The sequence below is a fragment of the Zootoca vivipara genome, chromosome 13 (genome assembly GCF_965207765.1).
Source record: "Zootoca vivipara chromosome 13, rZooViv2.hap1.1, whole genome shotgun sequence".
Lineage (NCBI taxonomy): Eukaryota > Metazoa > Chordata > Lepidosauria > Squamata > Lacertidae > Zootoca > Zootoca vivipara.
Window position 1 is genome coordinate 34,678,291 of NC_142596.1, and position 19,735 is coordinate 34,698,025.

Consider the following 19,735-nt stretch of genomic DNA (forward strand, 5'->3'; position numbering starts at 1 on the left):
AAACCTCTCTATGTGGCCCTCGGGACTCTCCCCACCACACATACTGTACAGTGACAAATCCTCTCTCCAGACCATGCTCCACACTGGCCCTGCTTTGCCCCTTCCCTTTAATATTTCTGGCTGGCTGGATCCTTGAACTATGACAATACTTCCCCCCCCCCCACTCTGGAATTGTCATCTTTATAGCATCATCATCAAATTGTTCCCATCCAGTGTTTCCGGTGTTCTCCTCCCATCTCATTTCAGGGCTGATTATGTAGTAATAATAGTTTTATTATTTATATGCCGCCCATCTGACTGGGTTGCCCCAGCCCACTCTGGGCAGCTCCCAACAAAATATTCAAAACACAAAAGGGATTCATTGTTTTGAAATAAGAATAAAATGCAGTTGCAGAACCAGCTTATTCAACATGCACGATTGCAGATTTTCTGCAATCGTGTTTTCATTGTTTATTTATTTTTTCCCCAAAAGGAAAAAAAAAGGCACAGAGTGGATAAGATGCATTTGATTTTTTTATTTATTTTAAAAAAACAACCACATGCACAAGAGAGCCACAAAGCACATTGCAATGTGAACCATGGCACCTCCCGCATAATGCTTTTGGGCAGACCTCCCTCCCCCCTACCCCTTTCTTCACCTAAAAGTGGGCCAGGGCAACGGAGAACAACATAATGATCATCTGGGCTGATTCTTTTCCTTTCCCTTTTCTTCAAAATGCAAACGAGGAGACAGCCTGGCTTGCACCAATTATATGCCCACACAAACGGGCAGACATCCTGCAAGGGCTTGTTATCCTTGAATGAGAGCGGGGATCCCAGGAAAGGGGAGGGAGGGGGGGAGCAGGAAGGATGATTACCATTCTGGTCATGTGTTCCAGGCAGCCTGGCTCCCGCTCTTGTTTGATCCCAATAGGGGAGCTGACAGAGGGGAGGGGACTCCTTCTTCTCTGGCTCTGACAAGCATGAGGATGATTGGGAGCTGAAGGCAAAGGAGGAGGAAAAAGAGGTGCAGATCCTGGGCGCTCTGCTTATGGAATTGGGGAGCAGAGGGGGGACCCTTCGCTGGAGTCCCTGCACCCTACTTCTGGGCTGATAAGAGAGGAGGTAGGAAGCTGGGCAATGGATGTGCTTTTGGAGGGGCCTCTGTGAAGGAAGGCAGGTTGGGGGGCTGGGAACCTGGCAGACAAAGAACTCGAGGCGCTTGAGGACAAATCCCTGCTTCTCCTTTGTCTCCCAAGGTCCCTGCTTTTTCGGTGGCAGCTTGGTGCTCCAGGGGGGCAAGATGGGTCTCCTCCCAGGGGGTGGGGGTGTCTGCAATCGCATAGCCGTCATGGGACTTGTGAAGCCCTTGTGAGCATCTCAGTGCGGTCCTTGCCAGCATCCTTGGGGACCGGAAAGCAGGGATGCGGCATGTACCGTGATACTCAGGCCCAGCTAGAAGGGTTTCTTGGGTGGTATTCTGGTTCCAGGGTGCAGGCGCCTTGACAGAGGCCATCGCACATCCCTGGACATCCTTTCCCCTTCAGTGATCACGGTTTAAGCTGCAGAGCAACTCGCTTCCCCCATCAGTATGTTGCAGGCAGTGCAAGGGCTGGGTGGGTGTGTAGCTCTTCTGGAAAAGCCAGTCCTCTCTTTCAGCTGTGGTGTTTTTCTCCATCTCTCTCTCCTGCTGGGCAGTCACAGGTCTTCAGTTCTCTCTTTCTTTCTCTCTCACACACATACGCAGATCATTTATATAGTCCTTTTTTATTTTAGATCGTGGGCGAGCTTTTTGCTGTTTCTGTTTTGTCCTTGCTAGTGTGCACAGCGAGGTGGCAGGGTGCTCCTCTCCTCGAGCAGTTGGAAAACAAAAGCTTGGAGAGAGCCACTTGCTGTAAACCCCACAGCGAGTTGGTGGCTGAGGAGGTGGCCTTGGAACCCTGTCGCTTTCAGATCCGAATCTTGAGATGCGACGTTCTGCAAGCCACATGCAAAATGTGTGTGTCAGGGGGACGGTTTCTAAGTGTAGGAAGTGTACAAGTGTATGTATGCACCATACATTGAAAGCATACGAAAAAAGAATCTTGGGAATTGTAGCTTACCTCCTCCCAAAGCAATAGTTCCCAGCACCGCTACCAATCTACAATACCCAGGATTCTTTTGTGTTGGCAGGGATGTTCTGTAAATGTGCTTTAAACATATGGTGTTTATGCCGCCCCAGTTTCTTTATGGAGGGATTTTTAATTTTAGAATGGAATGCTCCCCAGTTCAAAGAAAATAACATCGGAGGAGGGGCACAGGTTCCCTATCCCCTACCCTACCTTCAAATATTTTGTCCGCTCCCTGTTTAAAATGGTTCTTTCCCACTCATTCAATGCACACTTAACAGCTATGATACCACTTTAAACAGCCATGGCTTCCCCCAAAGAATTCTGGGAGCTGTAGTTTGCTCAAGTTTGCTGGAAGCTGTTAGGAGACCTCTAGTCCCCTCGCAGAGCTACAATTCTCACAGAGGAATTGATTGATAAACTACTCTGCCAACTGTAGCTCTGGGAAGGGGCCACTAGAGGGTTCTCCTCATAACTCTCGGCACTCTTAAGAAACTACAGCTCCCAGAATTCTTTGGGGGAAGAAGCCATGACACCATGGTGGTTTTAAATGTGATGATGGCTCCTGCTTGCCTGGATAGGGGTGTGCGAGTGTGCATGGAATTTGCTAGCCTACTGCACAAAGGTAAGATTTGCATTTGTTGCTCCACCCACTTTTGCACCTGGCCCCACCCATGACTGGCATGTGCCCCCCCTAAGAAAGTTGCATAGAGAGGAATGTGGCCCTTGGGATGGGAAAAAAATGTTCCCCACTCCTGGCCTAGACCCTACCCTGTGCTAGGTAGTTAAAACATTTAATTGACTGATAGTTGATAACAACAGCAATCCTTCACTGGCTGGCTGCCTCTGGCTACAAAAACTGGCGGTTTCCTTTGGCTTTCAGGCCACAAAACATATGACTGGTGGGCTTCATAGGCTTGGTGATGTTACACATGTAAATCACATTTAGGAATAGTTAGCCAAAGGGATGCTGAGAGAATAAGGCTTGCCTCCCCGTGACAGTTTATTCGGTTTCCCCAGCATTTCTTAGGCTTAATTTCTGCATTATATTTGAGCTTTTGCACAAAGTGAAAGCCACTTGCTTTAATCTAGCGGAAAATCTCATGGAAGCTTAGTGCTCATTTCCTTGTTAATTGCTTCCGGGGAGGAATCCATTTGCAACCCCTTTAACCCAGAAAATCGGAGGTATGAAGTGACGAAATTGGGGGAGAAATTCATGGGAGAAGGGCCTCAGACGTGTGGAAAGGATGGGGAGTAGCAATGTTGTCCAGCGAAGTTTGTCGTTGTGCTACACTACACACACTTGGCGTGAATGAAATTGAGTGTGTCCTGCCAGTTTATTGGTCAGACAGTGGCCGTGTGAAAGGATTGTTGGAAAACAGGACAGAAGTGCTTGCATTATAATCAAGAAAACAAAAGAAATATTCCCCACGTCTAAGTGTACCCTGAGTCTTGAGTCTTGGGCACAGGAGCCTCTTCTCCTTCAGTTAGGAATTCCTGAGGCAGTTGACGTTCTTGGCCCTCCCATAGCAGAGAATTCCAGTGTTGCCAGGGCAATTCTTGGACCAGCCCAAGTACCTCCAGCTCCCACCCCATCCTTCCTGGCAAGAGTTGGACCCCCTCTTTACAGCACAGGTGAGTACACAGATCCTGGGCAGGTGACACAGCTCAGACACCAAGAGTGCCAGATTAGCTGCTAGGGTAGCTGTTTTGGCCCTTACAGTTGGCAGCATCGCAGGTGAGCCACAAGCCAGGAAGTTCTACTAAGCTGCCATTACGGAATGGCAGCCAAGACGAAGGCAGGCCTCATGTCCTCACCAGAAGGAAACAGGTGGTGGCATCTGAGGCAGGAGAGACTGTTGGCACTGGGCAGGTGCATAGTTCTGGACAACTCTTCCAAATCTGTCATTTGGAACTTAGGAAGCTGTCTTATACTGAATCAAACCAGTGGTCCACCTCGCTTAATATTGTCTACACTGACTGGCAGCAGCATTCCTTGGTTTCAGACAGGAGTCTCTTCCAGCCCTGCCTGGAGATGCCTGGGAGTGAACCTAGGACCTTCTGCATGCAAAGCAGGTGTTTTTCCACTTAGCTATGGGCTTTTCCGTTCAAGTCTGTCTTTGACTGAATTTTGCTGTAGTCAGGGCAGAAACCTCTTAGATGTTGTTGTTTGTGCACAGGTTGCTATTGCATATTCATACATTTTAGAGAAGGGGTGATGAACCTGTGGTGCTCCAGATGTCACTGGACTACAACTCCCAACAGTCAGCATGATGGGAGTTGTAGTTCCAGAACCTATGAAAGAGCCATGGGTTTCCCCACCCTGTTTTCAGAGCCTTCCAAGCTTGCCAAGGCAGTGTGACCTGAATGGCGGAATAAAAATGAAAGTTTGGGGAGGGGGCCATTACATATCTGAGGGGTGCTGACATCAGCTAACTGCATAGGGCATGAGGAGGATTCCGTGCATGTTCATTCATTCTATTTGTTGTTGAAAAAGAGGACAAAGGAGGACAGTGAAATATGCATGTGCTCATCTATAGAGATAGATGCAAATTTAGAAATACTTACTATATTTTCATTTACAATTTGACCAGAAATAAAATATATCTCAACTTAGTGAGGAAGGGTATGGGCAGGGGGTTCAAGTAACCTGCTCAGCCTGCTGTTCACCCTGTGCGCTCTCTCAGTTTCGGAATACCAGTTGCTTGGGATTACAAGTGGGGAGAGTTGCTGTTGCCCTCGGGTCTTGCCTGCCGGTTTCCCACCCATTTTGTTGGCCACTGTGTGCAAGATGCTAGACTAGATGGGCTGTTAGCCTGATGCTGCAGCGAGGCTCTCCTTACCTACTTATGTCTGCTTTCTCCACCCAGTCTTTTCTTCTTAGGGCTCCTGATCTTTAAAGCAGGCTAGGTCGCCTTTACCTGAAGCAGGCATAAAACATGCCCTGCTTTGCAGACGATGGTCCTCTGTTCGAAGGCATCCTCTGAAAGGCTGCCTGGTCCTGAATTTTCCAACCTCCAGCTCCATTCGGTGTCCCCGAGTTCAGAAAGGGAGAAAATCATCTCCCTATGCACTTTCTCCACACTGTGAATGATTTTATATACCTCTGCCATGTCCCCAAGCATGGCAATCTTTCCCGGGGGGGGGGGGAGGCGATGTGTTGCTCCATCCCTTTTGATCCATTGGGTTGCATTTTTCTTAAAAGGCAGAACAGTTCTTGGAGCTGCAAAAGTCAAGCCCACAACCTTCCTTTGGGGCAGGATGTGGTGGAAATGCTTGGGGCAACTCGTCAAAGCGTAGGAGCAACTATGGGACTGGGCAGGGGTATTTCCTATGCCAGTGCAGGGGAAGAGCACCGATTGGACTGTGCCAGTGACATGGTTCCTTCCCATACAAATGGTACCTGACACCTGGCCTGAGTGAGAATGTTACCATTGGCCCCAACCATGTGGTTCCTTTCTTCATATGTCGTTGCAGCAGTATGGGAACTAACCTCAGGAATGATCTCCACCAAAGTTATGCAGCCTTCCACTGCAAATAGGCTAATGAGGATGGAGGGGGGGGGGAGGCGGGAAATGAAGTGGTTGTGCATCAGCAAGAGCAAGAGAGCATCGCACCCTCTTAGCATTCACACTCCTGTGTCTGTGCCACCCTCTCCTTATCACCCTGGGCCAACAGCTCAAGGAGCTGTGGGAAGGCGAGACAGCAGCCTTCAGTGGCTAGATTCAGCTCCCAGGCTCCCGATTGCTGACCCCTTAGCCCAGGCATCCCCAAACTTCGGCCCACCAGATGTTTTGGACTACAATTCCCATCTTCCCCAACCACTGGTCCTGTTAGCTAGGGATCATGGGAGCTGTAGGCCAAAACATCTGGAGGGCCGCAGTTTGGGGGTGCCTGCCTTAGCCATAAGGGCTTCCGAGTGTCCACTTTACCTGGCTCTTTCTAGTGCTTTTGCAGGCAGTTGGCATCCTCCCAGGCCAGACACCTGCAAGCCAGGTGGGAATGCTGTCGGTCTACAAATCCACACCCACAAGTTTAAACACACTGTCAGGATCAGGGCGCAAGGAAATGGCAGCTGCTTTGCATTTCCGCTGCTGTGCTTTGTTCCTTGTTTTTGTTATGTGCTTGGTGGTTTTATATACGTAATTTTTAAATATGGGAACAGTAAAATAAAAACAGCAGTAGCAGTGCCCAAAGTCTCTGGGGGGAAACTTCCTTGTTTCACTTCTGGGCTTGTAGCTGCTGTTGCTGGGAAACTGATATTTGGATTTCCCTAAGAAAGTGGAACCTGAGCAGGTCAGCCCTGGTTGTTTATGGAACACAAGATGAACCCTATTGGATCATGCTCTGGGCCCTCCTTGAGTCCCTTTTGCTTACTATCATTATCATTATCAATTGATTTTATATACCGCCCCATACCCAGAAGTCTCAGGGCAGTTCACAGAACAAAATCAAAAGATAAAACCACAAATAAAAATAAAAGCAACAACCTAATAACCCGCCACCCCCCCCAAAAAAACCCACCACATTTTAAAAGGGCATAGGATGTCAATCAAATCAACCAAAGGCCTGGTGAAAAAGGAACGTTTTCGCCTGGTGCCTAAAGGTGTATAATGAAGGCGCCAAGCAAACTTCCCAGGGGAGAGCATTCCACAGACGGGGAGCCACTGCAGAGAAGGCCCATTCTCATGTTGCCACCCTCCGAACCTCTCGAGGAGGAGACACACAAAGGAGGGCCTCAGACGATGATCTCAGGGTCCAGGTAGGTTCAAAGGGAAAGAGGTGGCCCTGAGCCATTTAAGGCTTTATAGGTCAAAACCAGCACTTTGAATTGGGCCCAGAAACTAATTGGTAGCCAGCGCAGTCAGACCAGGATCAGTGTAATAAGCTCTCACCATCTTTGTCCCTGAAATGTGAAAACATCTTCTGATTCCTTGGAAGATGGAGTGTGTGTGTGTGTGAGTGAGAGAGAGAGAGAGTCTAGAAAAATCTCATTTTTGCAATGCTGAAATGTATCTTACTGTCCAAATGTGAGAACAGTATTGTTATTATTTTATTGCATTTATTCCCTACCTTTCTTCCATCATGGAAGTTATCCCATCCAGGAACGGACCAGACTTAGGCACATGGAAACTGCAATGCTTTTGCCTGCATTCATACCGCCCCCTGGGACCAGTCGCTGCCTCTCTATGCCCAAAGTTTTTACTGTATACACACTATACATTTAAAGCATGTGACTCCACCCCCAATAACCACAGTAACTGTAGTTTACCCCTCACAAAACTACAGTTCCCAGTACTCTTAAACTACAGCTCCCAGGATTCTTTGGGGGAAATAAGATGCTTTAACTGTACTGTATGTACTAAAGAAGGGGTGAGAATATGGCTTCAGTTTGCATTTAAAGGACATCTCCACCCCCCATTGTTCAGCCCGGACACTGAGATCCAGCACTGAGGGCCTTCTGGCGGTTCCCTTGCTGCGAGAAGCAAAGCTGCAGGGAACCAGACAGAGGGCCTTTTCGCTAGTGGCACCTGCCCTGTGGAACGCCCTTCCATCAGAGGTCAGAGAGATAAACAACTACCTGACATTTAGAAAATACCTAAAGGCAGCCCTGTTTAGAGAAGCTTTTAATCTGTGATATTTTAATGTATTTTAATGTGTGTTGGAAGCCGCCCAGAGTGGCGGGGAGGACCCGGCCAGATGGGTGGGATATAAATAATAAAATATTATTATTATATTATTATTATAAAGGTGACTTTCTGAAACAATGTGAGAACTGAAGCACAGCCATCCTTTGAAATCTGCAGTTCTTTGAATTTCACAGTGCACAGCCAACCCATCTTTACAAAAAATAAATGCATACGTATGGAGAAATTGTGCATAAAAACACACATATTAGTGAAAACGGCACAGAAGGATGCCTTACATTAGGAGAAATGGCTTACAGTCATCAGTCAAAAATGCATATTGGGAGAGAAATCTGCCCTGAAATGCTGATGAACTTTCACAAGGACTTTCTTTAAAGAAAGATTTGCAGATTGGTGCAGAAATGTCGAGAAATGGGGGTTGCAATGAGAAACAGGGAGACCCGAAATGGGCAGACCCTTCCACACCTAGTGCATACACAGTCTTGGCAAAAGTTGCATGAACTTTTTGGTGGGTGCAGGATTTCGTTCGTTTCCCACTAAGTGGCCACAAGCAACCGCCACACGTGTCTGGGATTAAGGGGCAAGGCTTTCTGGGCAGAAACCGTAAAAGAAGAACCAAGCCTTCTCCTCTCTTTCCTTCTTTCTTTGAGATGACGAAGCTCTGGCAAGCTTCCTCCTCCTCCCCAGGCACCAGCTGCTGTTGGTGTGAGAGGTCCCTTTCCCCCTGGAACTTTGCCGTTGTTTGTGGAAAAGCTTCAAGGGGCTGACAGCTTGAGGGCTCCCTGCCATCTCCACTTGGCTACGGAGTCATGCTCTCTGTGTGTGTGTGTGTGCCTGCGTGTTTTCATTCTTGCTGAATGATTTTCTTCCCGCTGTGCACAACCGGACTGACTGGATTCGGCCTGGGTCGTCTGCTGCTGTGGAAACCAGCCGAAAGGGCCAAGCGGGTGGCGGGTGAGGAGTTGAACTAGCGCCTGTCCTGCTGGAAGTTGGCGAGAAGGACAGTCTGTTGATTCAGACTGTTTGCACTTCCATACGTGGAGTATAAGGAATAATAGCAGGCGAGCCTTCAAGGGAAAATAGCGCGTGTTGCAATTGCCGTGGTTGACTGGCAGCAGTCCTGGTTTTTCTGGGACCAGATCCTGGTAAACAACTGGATAGTTAACACCACAGAATCATAGAATTGTAGAGTTGGAATGGAGCCTGCGGATCATCTAATACAGGAATATGCATCTATCCCATAGGGGGATCGAACCTACAACCTTGGCACTATCAGCACCATGCTCTAACCAACTGAGCCATGTACCAGTTATAAATTAATACCGGTTGCCAGAAACCACAGAAGGGGATAGTACTCTTGTGCTCAGGTTCTGCTGGGATTTCCCAAAGGAAATTACCACTGTGAGAACAGGCTGCTGGACTGGATGGGCCATTGGCTTGATCCAGCGTGCTCTTCTTATGTCATAAGACATAAGAACATTTGATATAATTGTTTTCCCTTTGTAGATATTTTTGTGTGCGTGGGTATTAGCTTATGCTCACGTTGTCCAGGGTGAGAGTTTTCAAGGCTTCAGACACCCCCTTGAGTCTCCGGAAGTGCCAAATTATATGTAATGCTAAATGTGTTCTTGGGAAGCCGGACAGTTGATGACAGTGGTCAAGACCACCGTAGACATGTACCTCTGCCATGCAAGAGGGTGGGGCACCCTGCTCCAATCTAGGTACATATGTCAGTATATAAAGTCCCATCCCTTTGTGCAGTGGGGTTGTCTGAACACTCTTCTGAAGCAGGCCTCTGGTCCACCTAGAACAGTGCTGACTCCTTTGACTGATAGCAACTCTCCAAAGTCAGCTGCCTCAGGGGTTGCCAGCCCTTTTAGGCTCATGGGCACATTTGGATTTTTGAGGAAGTGCCATGGGCACCCCCCCCTCTTGTCCCTTTCCTTTGCCCACCCCACAGAGAGAGTGTGTATGCACTAGGGCAGTGGTTCCCAACAGGTGGTCCGCGGACCCCCAGGGGTCCGCGAGCTATGCCAGAGGGGTCCGCAAGATGCTATTAGAATAAAAAATATATTAAATATATTTCGTATGATAACAGATTTTTTGTTTTGGCCGCTTCCTGCATGAGCAGAGTCTAGCGCAAAACTAGAATTAGATGAGGCAGTAGTTCTGCTGTATGCCGTTAGGTGGCGCTTTACAAACACTACTGTTTTGCAAAGAGGCAGCGCGCACATTCTACTAACGCTCACCTCCCCAAGATGCTTTGCGCGCGTCGGCTTCATTTGTGCGCTACTGTGCAGGTACCCTGTCTTCTCCATTCCCCTCCCTCCTCCCTGGACTCTTATAAAAAGACTCTTAATTTGGCTCTCACTTTTTAATTTTAGGATTAGGAATTGTCACAATAGCAGCTCGATGAGGGGTCCTCGAGAAAATTTTGTTGGGAACCCCTGCACTAGGGTGATGACTTTTTACAACCTCATTTCCCTGTATCATAATTTGATGAGCTTTCATTAAAGATTAGATAAAATCTTACTTTCAAAGAGATTTGATTAAAAAAAACCTCACGCACCAAATGATTTTTTAAAAAAATTATTTATCAGTTCTTTGACCATTTTTGAAGTCACTGTAAGCAGATATAAAATTGAACCCATGCTTTAGAGTCACATATCTACAACATTATACAGTATAGGGTCATCAAACACACAAGGAAGCTTTTTTTTAGCTGCAGTAACAGTATAGAGGACGATGTTTTGCTACCTCTCCTGTAGGTTCTTTTCCCAGCATGCCCGGCAGGGTCTGCTGGCTGAGTTTTGAGGTCCCAAAAAGGGGCTTTCACCTTGCGCAGGTGTGACATTTGTATACCCTATGTTGCTAAGAACACTCCCCATTGTGGAATGTGGTGTTGTGTCCAAATTTGATACGATATATATATAGAATTGTTAATACAATTTTATGAAATGGTAAAACGGCATACAAAAAAAATTAAAAACGGTTTGTGCGTAACCTTTTTAAATATTTCAATGGAATGTACCTCATTTTAGTCATTGATAGGCAAAAGTTCATCCATTTGTGCTACAGGAAATAATTTTTGAGGGGGGAAAATGAAAAAGTCATCACCCTAGTGTGCACACACTTAACTTTTCCAAGAGGTCTTGGTGGTTACAGGTGGATCCAGCAGAATTTATCTGAGAGCTCACCCACACTTCCCTTTGTGCCTCATTTCTAGGCACAGTTCTGTGCTTTAAAGCTCTGTGTCTAAGCAGGGTGTTTTTGGGGGAGTTTCCCCCTGAAAAAACCCACCTGTGTTTTGCTGCAGAATTGGAGCAGTCAGTAACTGAATTTTCTGTGGGTTGCCATTTGCTCCAATTTAGCTGTAAAACGCAGGGAATGCACCAGGAGAAAGAAAGAAAGAAAGAAAGAAAGAAAGAAAGAAAGAAAGAAAGAAAGAAAGAAAGAAAGAAAGAAAGAAAATTGTTTATACGCAAAGCTTTAAAGCGAAGACCTGTGCCTGGAAAGTGTGGAGGAAAAGGATGGGGCGTGAGTCTTTGAAATGCACATCAGAGTGTCACCCTCCCAACTTCCTCCTTCAGCTCTGTGTCCTTTTCAAGGAAGGAGAAGGTGACCCCTCCATTCACCACCTCATGACCAAGGGAGCAGGGCGTGTGTGTGTGTGTTAGAGAGTGGCCTATGGGGCACCTCTCGTCCTTTGAATCACAGGATCCTTCCAATAGGAGATGCCATGGATTGAAACAGGGACCTTCTCCTGCGCTCTGCCCTCCCAGCTCTTAACCACCCATCCAGTGTTGCTCAATATGTTTGAGTTGTAACTATTCTGTTGCAAGATTAAACTCGGTTAATTTTTTTTTCTTAAGGGAAATGGTTATGCTGAGTTTTCTTAAGACACACCCTGCTTGAGACATGCAAGGCAGCCTCTGTTTGCAGAGTAAGGTGGTGGGAGGGGGGGGGATTTCAGCATTGTCTATTGGAGAGGGAAAAGAGCGATCTTTCCTGAGGATGTCAGAAGTTGTGCTGAATTTGTGAAGAGCCCTGCTGGATGGATCAGGCCAAAGACCCATCTATTCCAGCATCCTCTTCTCCCAGTGGACAACCAAAAGCCTTCGGGAAACTCAAAAGCAGGATATAAGTGCAACGATGATGTGTCTGCTTTTGGTTCCCAGGGACATGAATTCAGAAGCTTAATTCCTCTGTGATGCTATGTGTGTGTTTGTTGAATGGGGAGAGTTAGCAGGTGGGAGGGGGCCCTACACCTGCCTGCGAATGCAAGTGCATAATCTGGGTTGTTGTGCAAATGCAAAGCCTCCGATTGGCCAAGAATGCTCATCTGCATTACAAATGCCTCTCTTCCGCTTTGTCTTTTCCACGTGAACAGCGGCTGCAAGGTCACACACCCCATGAGCACACATGTATGGCAACGGGGGCTCAGACCACTTTGAGGCCAAACTACGCATCATCTTTGCAGTGCAAGCTGCTTCTGCTTCTCCCCCCCCCCCAATAAATTTCTAAGCGAGAGGAACCCAGTCTAGATCAGGACCCTAGAATGGTGACATAGGGGGCGGGGTTCCGAAAGGGGCAGAGTTCAGTACTACTTAGAATCATAGAGTTGGAAGGGACCCTGAGGATCATCTAGTCCAACCCCCTGCAATGCAGGAATATGCAGCTGTCCCATACCAGAATCGAACCTGCAGCCTGCGCGTTATCAGCACCCCAACTGAGCTATCCGGTCTTCAATGCATGTGATGTGGGAGTTTGATGATTGGCACTTGCAACAGTTTTTTTTTACTTCCATTGAAAGGAGCTAGAGGAGCGGGGAGGGGTGGGGATCAGTGCCATTTGCTGGGGTAGAGAGGACCTAACTCCTCCCCCCCAGTGCTGTTTTCCCAACTTTGAATCATCCCCCTGAAGCAGCTATAGAAAGGGCCAAAAGACAGGTACAATATTAATAGCAGCTGCATTTAAATCAGGGAGTCAGTACAGAGGGGAAAGGGTTAAACCCACCCTACTCCAGCCTCACAGCCCTGATCTAAATGGGTCGTCCCCCCAGCTGCCACTGGTGACAGTCTAGTGACAAATTTGCGACATCCCTAGAAGTTTGGCCCAAATATTGCCCTGCTTTAATTGCTGTGCAGATTTCAGGGCGAAGCAGCGTGTTCCTTTCTTCAGTTCCTTCTTCCCCTCCCACCCATCCTGTGAGCTTTGCTGAGAAATGCCATCTCACGCTCCGCACGATCTCAGGGCCTAGGCTAGGGGCAGGGAAGCTTTTTCAGCCAGAGGGCCACGTTCCCTTTCCAGCAACCTTCTGAGGGCCATGTGCTGCTGGTGGTGCATGAGGCCAGAGGCAAAAGGAGCCAGAGTCACAAATGCGAATTCTACCTTTTTTTTTTTACAGCAGGCTGGTTTCTACACGTACTCTCACCTCCCTCACACCCTTCAACTGTCCCGGTAAAAATGGGACACCCCATTTTTCCTTGTGAGAGCCCGCCGGCAGCCATTTGAGACGCTGCGATCTCACGTGATTTCCCCCTGGGGAAAAAAGCACTTTTTCTGAGGCGGAATTGCAGTGCGGAATTGCACAAGGTCGTGGCACCCAAAATGTGTTGCCATGCTCTCGCGAGAAAAACAGGAAGATGGCATCCTGGTTTTCCCCTTCAACATGTTGGAGGGAATGCTCCCTCTCTGTCCTCCATCCTGGCAAGGACACATTTCCCAGGCAAACATAAAGACCGAAGGAGGGCATAAAGTAAGACCACCAAAGGGTGCAGCCAGGAGGAAAGGAGTGTGGGAAGAGTCCCAAGGGCCAGAGAGAGGGTCACCAAGGGCCGTGTTCTGCCCCTGGGCCAGTGGCTCCCCCCCCCATTTCCCATATATCTGCGTGTAGCTTTATATTTGCAGCTGGAGTTGTGTCTTCCCCATAAAGGGTGCAGGACTGCTTGTCTGGAGAGCTCTCTGTGATCCTGGAGGGGTGGGGTGGGGGAAATCTCTGCTGGCAGAGCTCCCAAACCCCGCGGCTTACTTCCAGCCCCCAGCACAGCCCTGTGGAGATTCCCCCCCAACCACTGACACCTCCTGGCTGCGTATTTCAATCTGTTTGCTGAGCTTCTCTTCCGAGCCCCAGGGTCTGCCGTTGCCAGGGAAGTTGTAGAGCCGTGTGTCTTCCTCCGCTTCCCCTTTTGGGCCGCTTTCCCAATGAGCATGCTGCAGGGGAAGGGCCCTAGCTCAGTGGGAGAGCACCGGCCTTGCATGCGGAAGGTCCCAGGTTCAATCCCCGGTGTCTCCAGGTAGGACTGGGAGAGAGCGAGTTCTGCCTGTAACCCTGGATTCCTGCCGCCGGCTTGTGTAGGCTTAGATGGACCAGGGATTTGACTCTGCAAAGGGAAGGGTTGCGGTTGTGTGGGAGAGAATCTGCTTTGCATGCAAAGGTCCCTGGCTTAATCCCCGGCATCGCCAGGTAGGACGGAGTCAGACCCCTTCCTGAAATCCTGGGGTGGGACTGGAGCACAGCCTGTCAGGGCAGGCCATTGGTCTCCAGCTGGTGAGTCAGAATCCACTGTACTGGGTCGCAAGAGCTGCACTACCGCTGTGCAACGATATGGTAAGCAATTAAGAATTGGCTCGCCATATGCACGTTTGGGGCTAAAAGTGGGCCTGAAAAGGTTGGAGGGTGGCCAGCATAACCAACATTGAGCTAGTTGTGACAAAGGTCTGACTCAGCAGAGCGAAGATTGTCACCACTGCATGGTCAAGCATCTGCTGAAGGTCCCAGTTTCGATCCCTAGGGGCTCCTGGCAGGGCTAGAAGACGTCCCTGCCTTTAACTTTGGAGAGCCACTGCCAGTCAGTGTAGAGACAGTACTGAGCTAGATAGACTATTGATCTGACTCAGTATAAGGCAGCTTCCTATGTTGCTAGAGAGAAGCACAGTGGCAGTGTTTTTATTTTGCATGCAGTGGCCCCAGGTTCCGTCTATGGCAGACATAGGCAAACTCGGCCCTCCAGATGTTTTGGGACTACAACTCCCATCATCCCTGACCACTGGTCTTGTTAGCTAGGGATGATGGGAGTTGTAGTCCCAAAACATCTGGAGGGCCGAGTTTGCCTATGCCAAGTCTGTGCAGTAGTCCTGGAGAGCTTCTGCCAGTCAGTGTAGACAGTACTAAACTAGATGGGTTTAGTACTATGTCCGCTCTAGCTCAGTCAGTAGAGCATGAGACTCTTAGGGTTGTGGGTTCGAGCCCCACGTTGGGCAAAAGGTTCCTGCATTGCTGGAGGGTGGACTAGGTGACCCCTGTGGCCCTTTCCAACTCCAGAACAGTTGCGACTCTGTGACCTTGGCTGCGGTTGAGGCCCTGCTGCAGTGCAGTTGTCAGATGGCCTCAAGGCCTTTTCCCCCACCCCATGGCTAGGGGCAAATAGAGATCCCTTCCTTGCAAAGTTCCCCTGGTAGTTTTGGAGGTTCTGTGGAAGTGAGATAAAAGAAGCAGGGGGACTGCTTCCAATTCTAGGCCTACTCAGAGTAGACACATTGAAATCAGTGGAACTGAAACACGATTTGCTCTCTCTCCTCGGGTCTCATGCAAACGTAAGTATTGGAGGTGGTGGGGAAAGAACATAAGGAGAACCTGTTGGATCAGGCCATTGTCCATCTAGTCCAACATCCTGTTCTCAGCGTGGCCACCCAGCGTGGCCTGTGGGAAACTCTCAAGCAAGATCTGAGTACAGGAGTCCTCTCCCCTCCTGTGATTTCCAGCAACTAGTATTAAGAAGAATTTTTGCCTCTGTCCATGGAGCAGAAGCTGGTAGCTCTTGGTAGCTTTCCCCTCCCTGAATTTGTGCAATCCTCTTTTAAAGCCATCCAAGTTGGTGGCCATCAGTACATGTTCCGTGAAGGACTTTCTTTCGCCTGTCCTCAATCTTCTAACATGTAGCTTCGTTGGATGTCCACGAGTGTTACGAGAGAGTGAGAAATACAGACCAAAGTCCAGCACCCCTGATTCCTATGCTTGCCAACCTGAAGCCTTTGGAAAGCGCATGAGAAGGGCAAGAAGGCCTTCTCCAGCTGTTCCTCCCAACTAGAGAGTATCCAGAGATAGACTAGCCCTGAACATGGAGGTTCCCTATTGCCATTGTGTCCAGTAGCCATCAACATGTAGCCTCAACCTCCTCCTCCTCCTCCGTGAATTCGAATCCCTTTGAACAGCATTTCAGCTGGCAGCCATCACCTCATATTGTGGCCCTGAGTTCCGTAGGTGAACATAGGAAGAGCGTTGGGCTTTCTGTCTCCTTGAAAGCTGCACCCCAGCTTCTTTTCGGACAGTGGTTCCCAAACACCTCACACATGCGCCTGCACACATACGGACCACTAGAAAATTGCAGGCGGTCTTGGCAGGCCTCTTTATTATTTGCCTGCAATGTGTGTGTGCGATGTTTAATTGTACCCATGCTGCTTCTTTTGTTTCTTGCATTGTATTCCAATTTGTGTTGTAGTGCAATAAAATACAATATAGGAAATAAAAGAAAGAATTTGGAATACAGTTACAAATCAATACGAATATTTGATGTGGACTGCCTGAATGAAGCTCACAGACCACTGGTGGCTCATGGACCCCCCTGTTTTGAGGGACTGAGAGAAATAAAGCAATTTGGTCAGTTAAACTGACTTTCTGTTCTGCGCACAATCCTCATTCGCAGAAGTACAGCAGGGCAACGGGGAAGAGTAAGTCGCGTGGAGGAACTCCTGTCCCACCTGTAGTATCTGGTTCAGGTTTCCCTTCTCTCTTCCGCTTTCAGAGAGTAGCCCTGAGCCTCAGCGGAGGAGCATGGAGGAGCAGCCAGCACGAGAGCAGCTATCCCGGGATGGCCCTTCCGTTAGCACAGGAGACCAGAAGCTCTTTGGCTATGTGGGGATCGAGGCCGTGATGGACCAGATGCGGATCAAGACCATGAAGACCGGCTTCGAATTCAACATCATGGTTGTAGGTGAGTAGTGGGTGCTATGGGGCCACCCTCAGGCTTTGTCAGATGGGAAGGCCTGGCGTGGGGGTTAATTCCTAGAGATACATCATACCAGAGCTTCGTTCTCCTTAGAAGAGCCTTCCTGTACTCTGGAAGTCTTTAAAACACACACACACACACACACACACACACACACACACACACAGAGAGAGAGAGAGAGAGAGAGAGAGAGAGAGAGAGAGAGAGAGGTGCATATTTAGAAATAATTGTTGTTGTTTAGTCGTTTAGTCGTGTCCGACTCTTCGTGACCCCATGGACCAAAGCACGCCAGGCACTCCTGTCTTCCACTGCCTCCCGCAGTTTGGTCAAACTCATGTTCGTAGCTTCGAGAACACTGTCCAACCATCTCGTCCTCTGTCGTCCCCTTCTCCTTGTGCCCTCCATCTTTCCCAACATCAGGGTCTTTTCCAGGGAGTCTTCTCTTCTCATGAGGTGGCCAAAGTATTGGAGCCCATGGGACTCTCAAGAGTCTCCTCCAGCACCATAATTCAAAAGCATCAATTCTTCGGTGACCAGCCTTCTTTATGGTCCAGCTCTCACTTCCATACATTACTACTGGGAAAACCATAGCTTTCACTATATGGACCTTTGTCGGCAAGGTGATGTCTCTGCTTTTTAAGATGCTGTCTAGGTTTGCCATTGCTTTTCTCCCAAGAAGCAGGCGCCTTTTAATTTCGTGACTGCTGTCACCATCTGCAGTGATCATGGAACCCAAGAAAGTAAAATCTCTCACTGCCTCCATTTCTTCCCCTTCTATTTGCCAGGAGGTGATGGGACCAGTGGCCATGATCTTAATTTTTTTGATGTTGAGCTTCAGACCATATTTTGCGCTCTCCTCTTTCACCCTCATTAAAAGGTTCTCTAATTCCTCCTCACTTTCTGCCATCAAGGTTGTGTCATCAGCATATCTGAGGTTGTTGATATTTCTTCCGGCAATCTTAATTCTGGCTTGGGATAATGATCACCCTTTAAATAGAAATGCAATGCATCTCATCCTAGCAGGGAAGACTGTGATCAGGGAACCTTTGCAATTGCTCGGTCTGTGGTCCAGATACTTGCTGTGGATAAGCGACATCAAGGCTTCTGCTGCCCTTTCCCTTCCTGATCTTTAAGGTGCCTGATCTTTAAGGCAGACTAGGACCAGGCAGCATTTCAGGAGGCCTTCAAATAGAGGGCTGTGCTCCACAACACAGGACCCACAGCCAACCCTCTCTTGACGCCAGGATGAAGGCTGTGTTGTGAACTTCCTCCCTTGGAAGGCTTTTAGAGCATCGCAGGTGTCGAGAGCTCAGGAGGCCGAGTTCGCTGGTAGTTTCCCCTTAGCAGGGGGAAGCGTGGGCAAGGAAATAGAGGCACCGTCTTTCTCCTCTGCCCACGTCATGGTCACCGTCTCCAGGCCTCCCCAGCAAATCTGTTGACACGGCAGAATTTGGCGTCCCTGGAGATGCAACTGGGCAAAGGGCAGGCCAAGCGCCTGCAGCTGTAAAGCTGAGCTCATGTTTGAAAGGATGTATGAAGAAAAGACCAGCGTTTGGGAGAAAGCCAGGGGAAGGATAAAAAAGGGGTGGGCTCTGTCTGGGAATAGGGAGCAGAAGAAATTTGATTCAGTTCGCATTTCAAGGTGAACCCACCTAATTTGCACATTCCGAAAAGGTATGTGAACCAGAACACAGCCCTCCTTAAAAATGTGCACTTGCTCTGAGTCTTACAATGCACTGTAATGTGTACAATAATTTTTTTTTGTTGGCATCCGTCTATCTTGAAAGACAATGGAGTGTGCCTCCGGGGGTGAAGTCGAACTTTGCATTTGCAGCACCAAAGTGACTATCCTGGGCTCCCTTTTGGCCTTGCGGATGTCGTCCAAAGGAAAGCAGAGCAATACCTTTGGCAGCAATTTGGCTGCAGGAGTTGCCGGGATGAGGCGTACAGGGCATCGGTCAACCATCTTAGGCACTCTGCTCTGGATTTGTGCAGGGTGTACTCCTGGGCCTTTTCTTCTCCCAAAGATGTCCCGCAAGGTTGAGCCCCATTGGCTACCCTCTCCTAGTTTGGCCAGCCAGTCAAAGCTGTCTCCCAGGGTCTGGCCGCTGTCACATGCTGACAGATTCTAGGAGCCACAAGTGAGAGCTAAGTGCTGCGTGGGGTGACCAAAGGTGGACGGACTACCCCAGGAGGAGCACAACGTGTCGCCCACCAGAGGTACTACCCCTCCCCTAACACCCCACGGCCCAGTATAAATCTATCATTATTATTGTGTAAGTGGCTTGTTGCAGAATACACTCACTAAAAATGGGTGGAGGGCGGGATCTGGAGAGGGCATAGTCAGGCTCCCTTTCATACAAGTTGCTTGTCCCTTTCACTGTGCTACCCCAGAGGCCATGAGTCGCTACCCTCAAATATGGAAGCTTTGAACTACCTTTAGCATTGCAGCTGGCGTTCTGCAGCATCCTTTGGGTTAGTGGGGAGGGGGGAGACGCTCTGAGGCCTTTTGTGTATTTTCTGGGACTCCATGCCTGCCGTGCAAACCCTCTAACTCTTTCCTAGCAACCTCATGCCCTTTCCCACCATCCAGCCTCCTGGAATTTCTTCTCCTTGGCCTCCATGCAGACAAAGGCTTTGTCCAGAGCGCTCCTCCAAAGGCACACACACACACACACACACCCTCCGCCACAACCCTGCGATGCGCTCAGCAATAAATATTTCCAGATCAAAAGCCAGAGGCCAGTGCGGAGATGCCAAAAAAGCAAATCCCAAATAAGAAGAATGATTTTGTTTGGGGCCTGAAACATCCTCGAGGGAAGAAAGCCGGGAGGATTATGGGGATAAGATTTTTTTAAAAAGAAGAAGAAGTTCCGAGCAAATGCTGCAGCACGCAAGATGTCAGATAAATCCCCATCATGGATTTCCCTGTCCAGGAGGAACTGATAGAACAGGTGCAAGGAGACAGACGCTTTTGAGAGACTTTTTTTTG

General features: G+C 48.7%; 1 protein-coding gene across 1 annotated transcript in view; it reads left to right on the forward strand.

The window, feature by feature from the left end:
* The window catches only part of SEPTIN12 (septin 12), a 72,360-nt gene that overhangs the window by 30,445 nt on the left and 22,180 nt on the right, over nucleotides 1–19,735 (forward strand). The window contains exon 4 of the mRNA XM_035131210.3: nucleotides 16,540–16,728. Coding sequence (XP_034987101.3) covers nucleotides 16,540–16,728 — 189 coding nt within the window. The remainder of the gene's footprint in view (nucleotides 1–16,539; nucleotides 16,729–19,735) is intronic.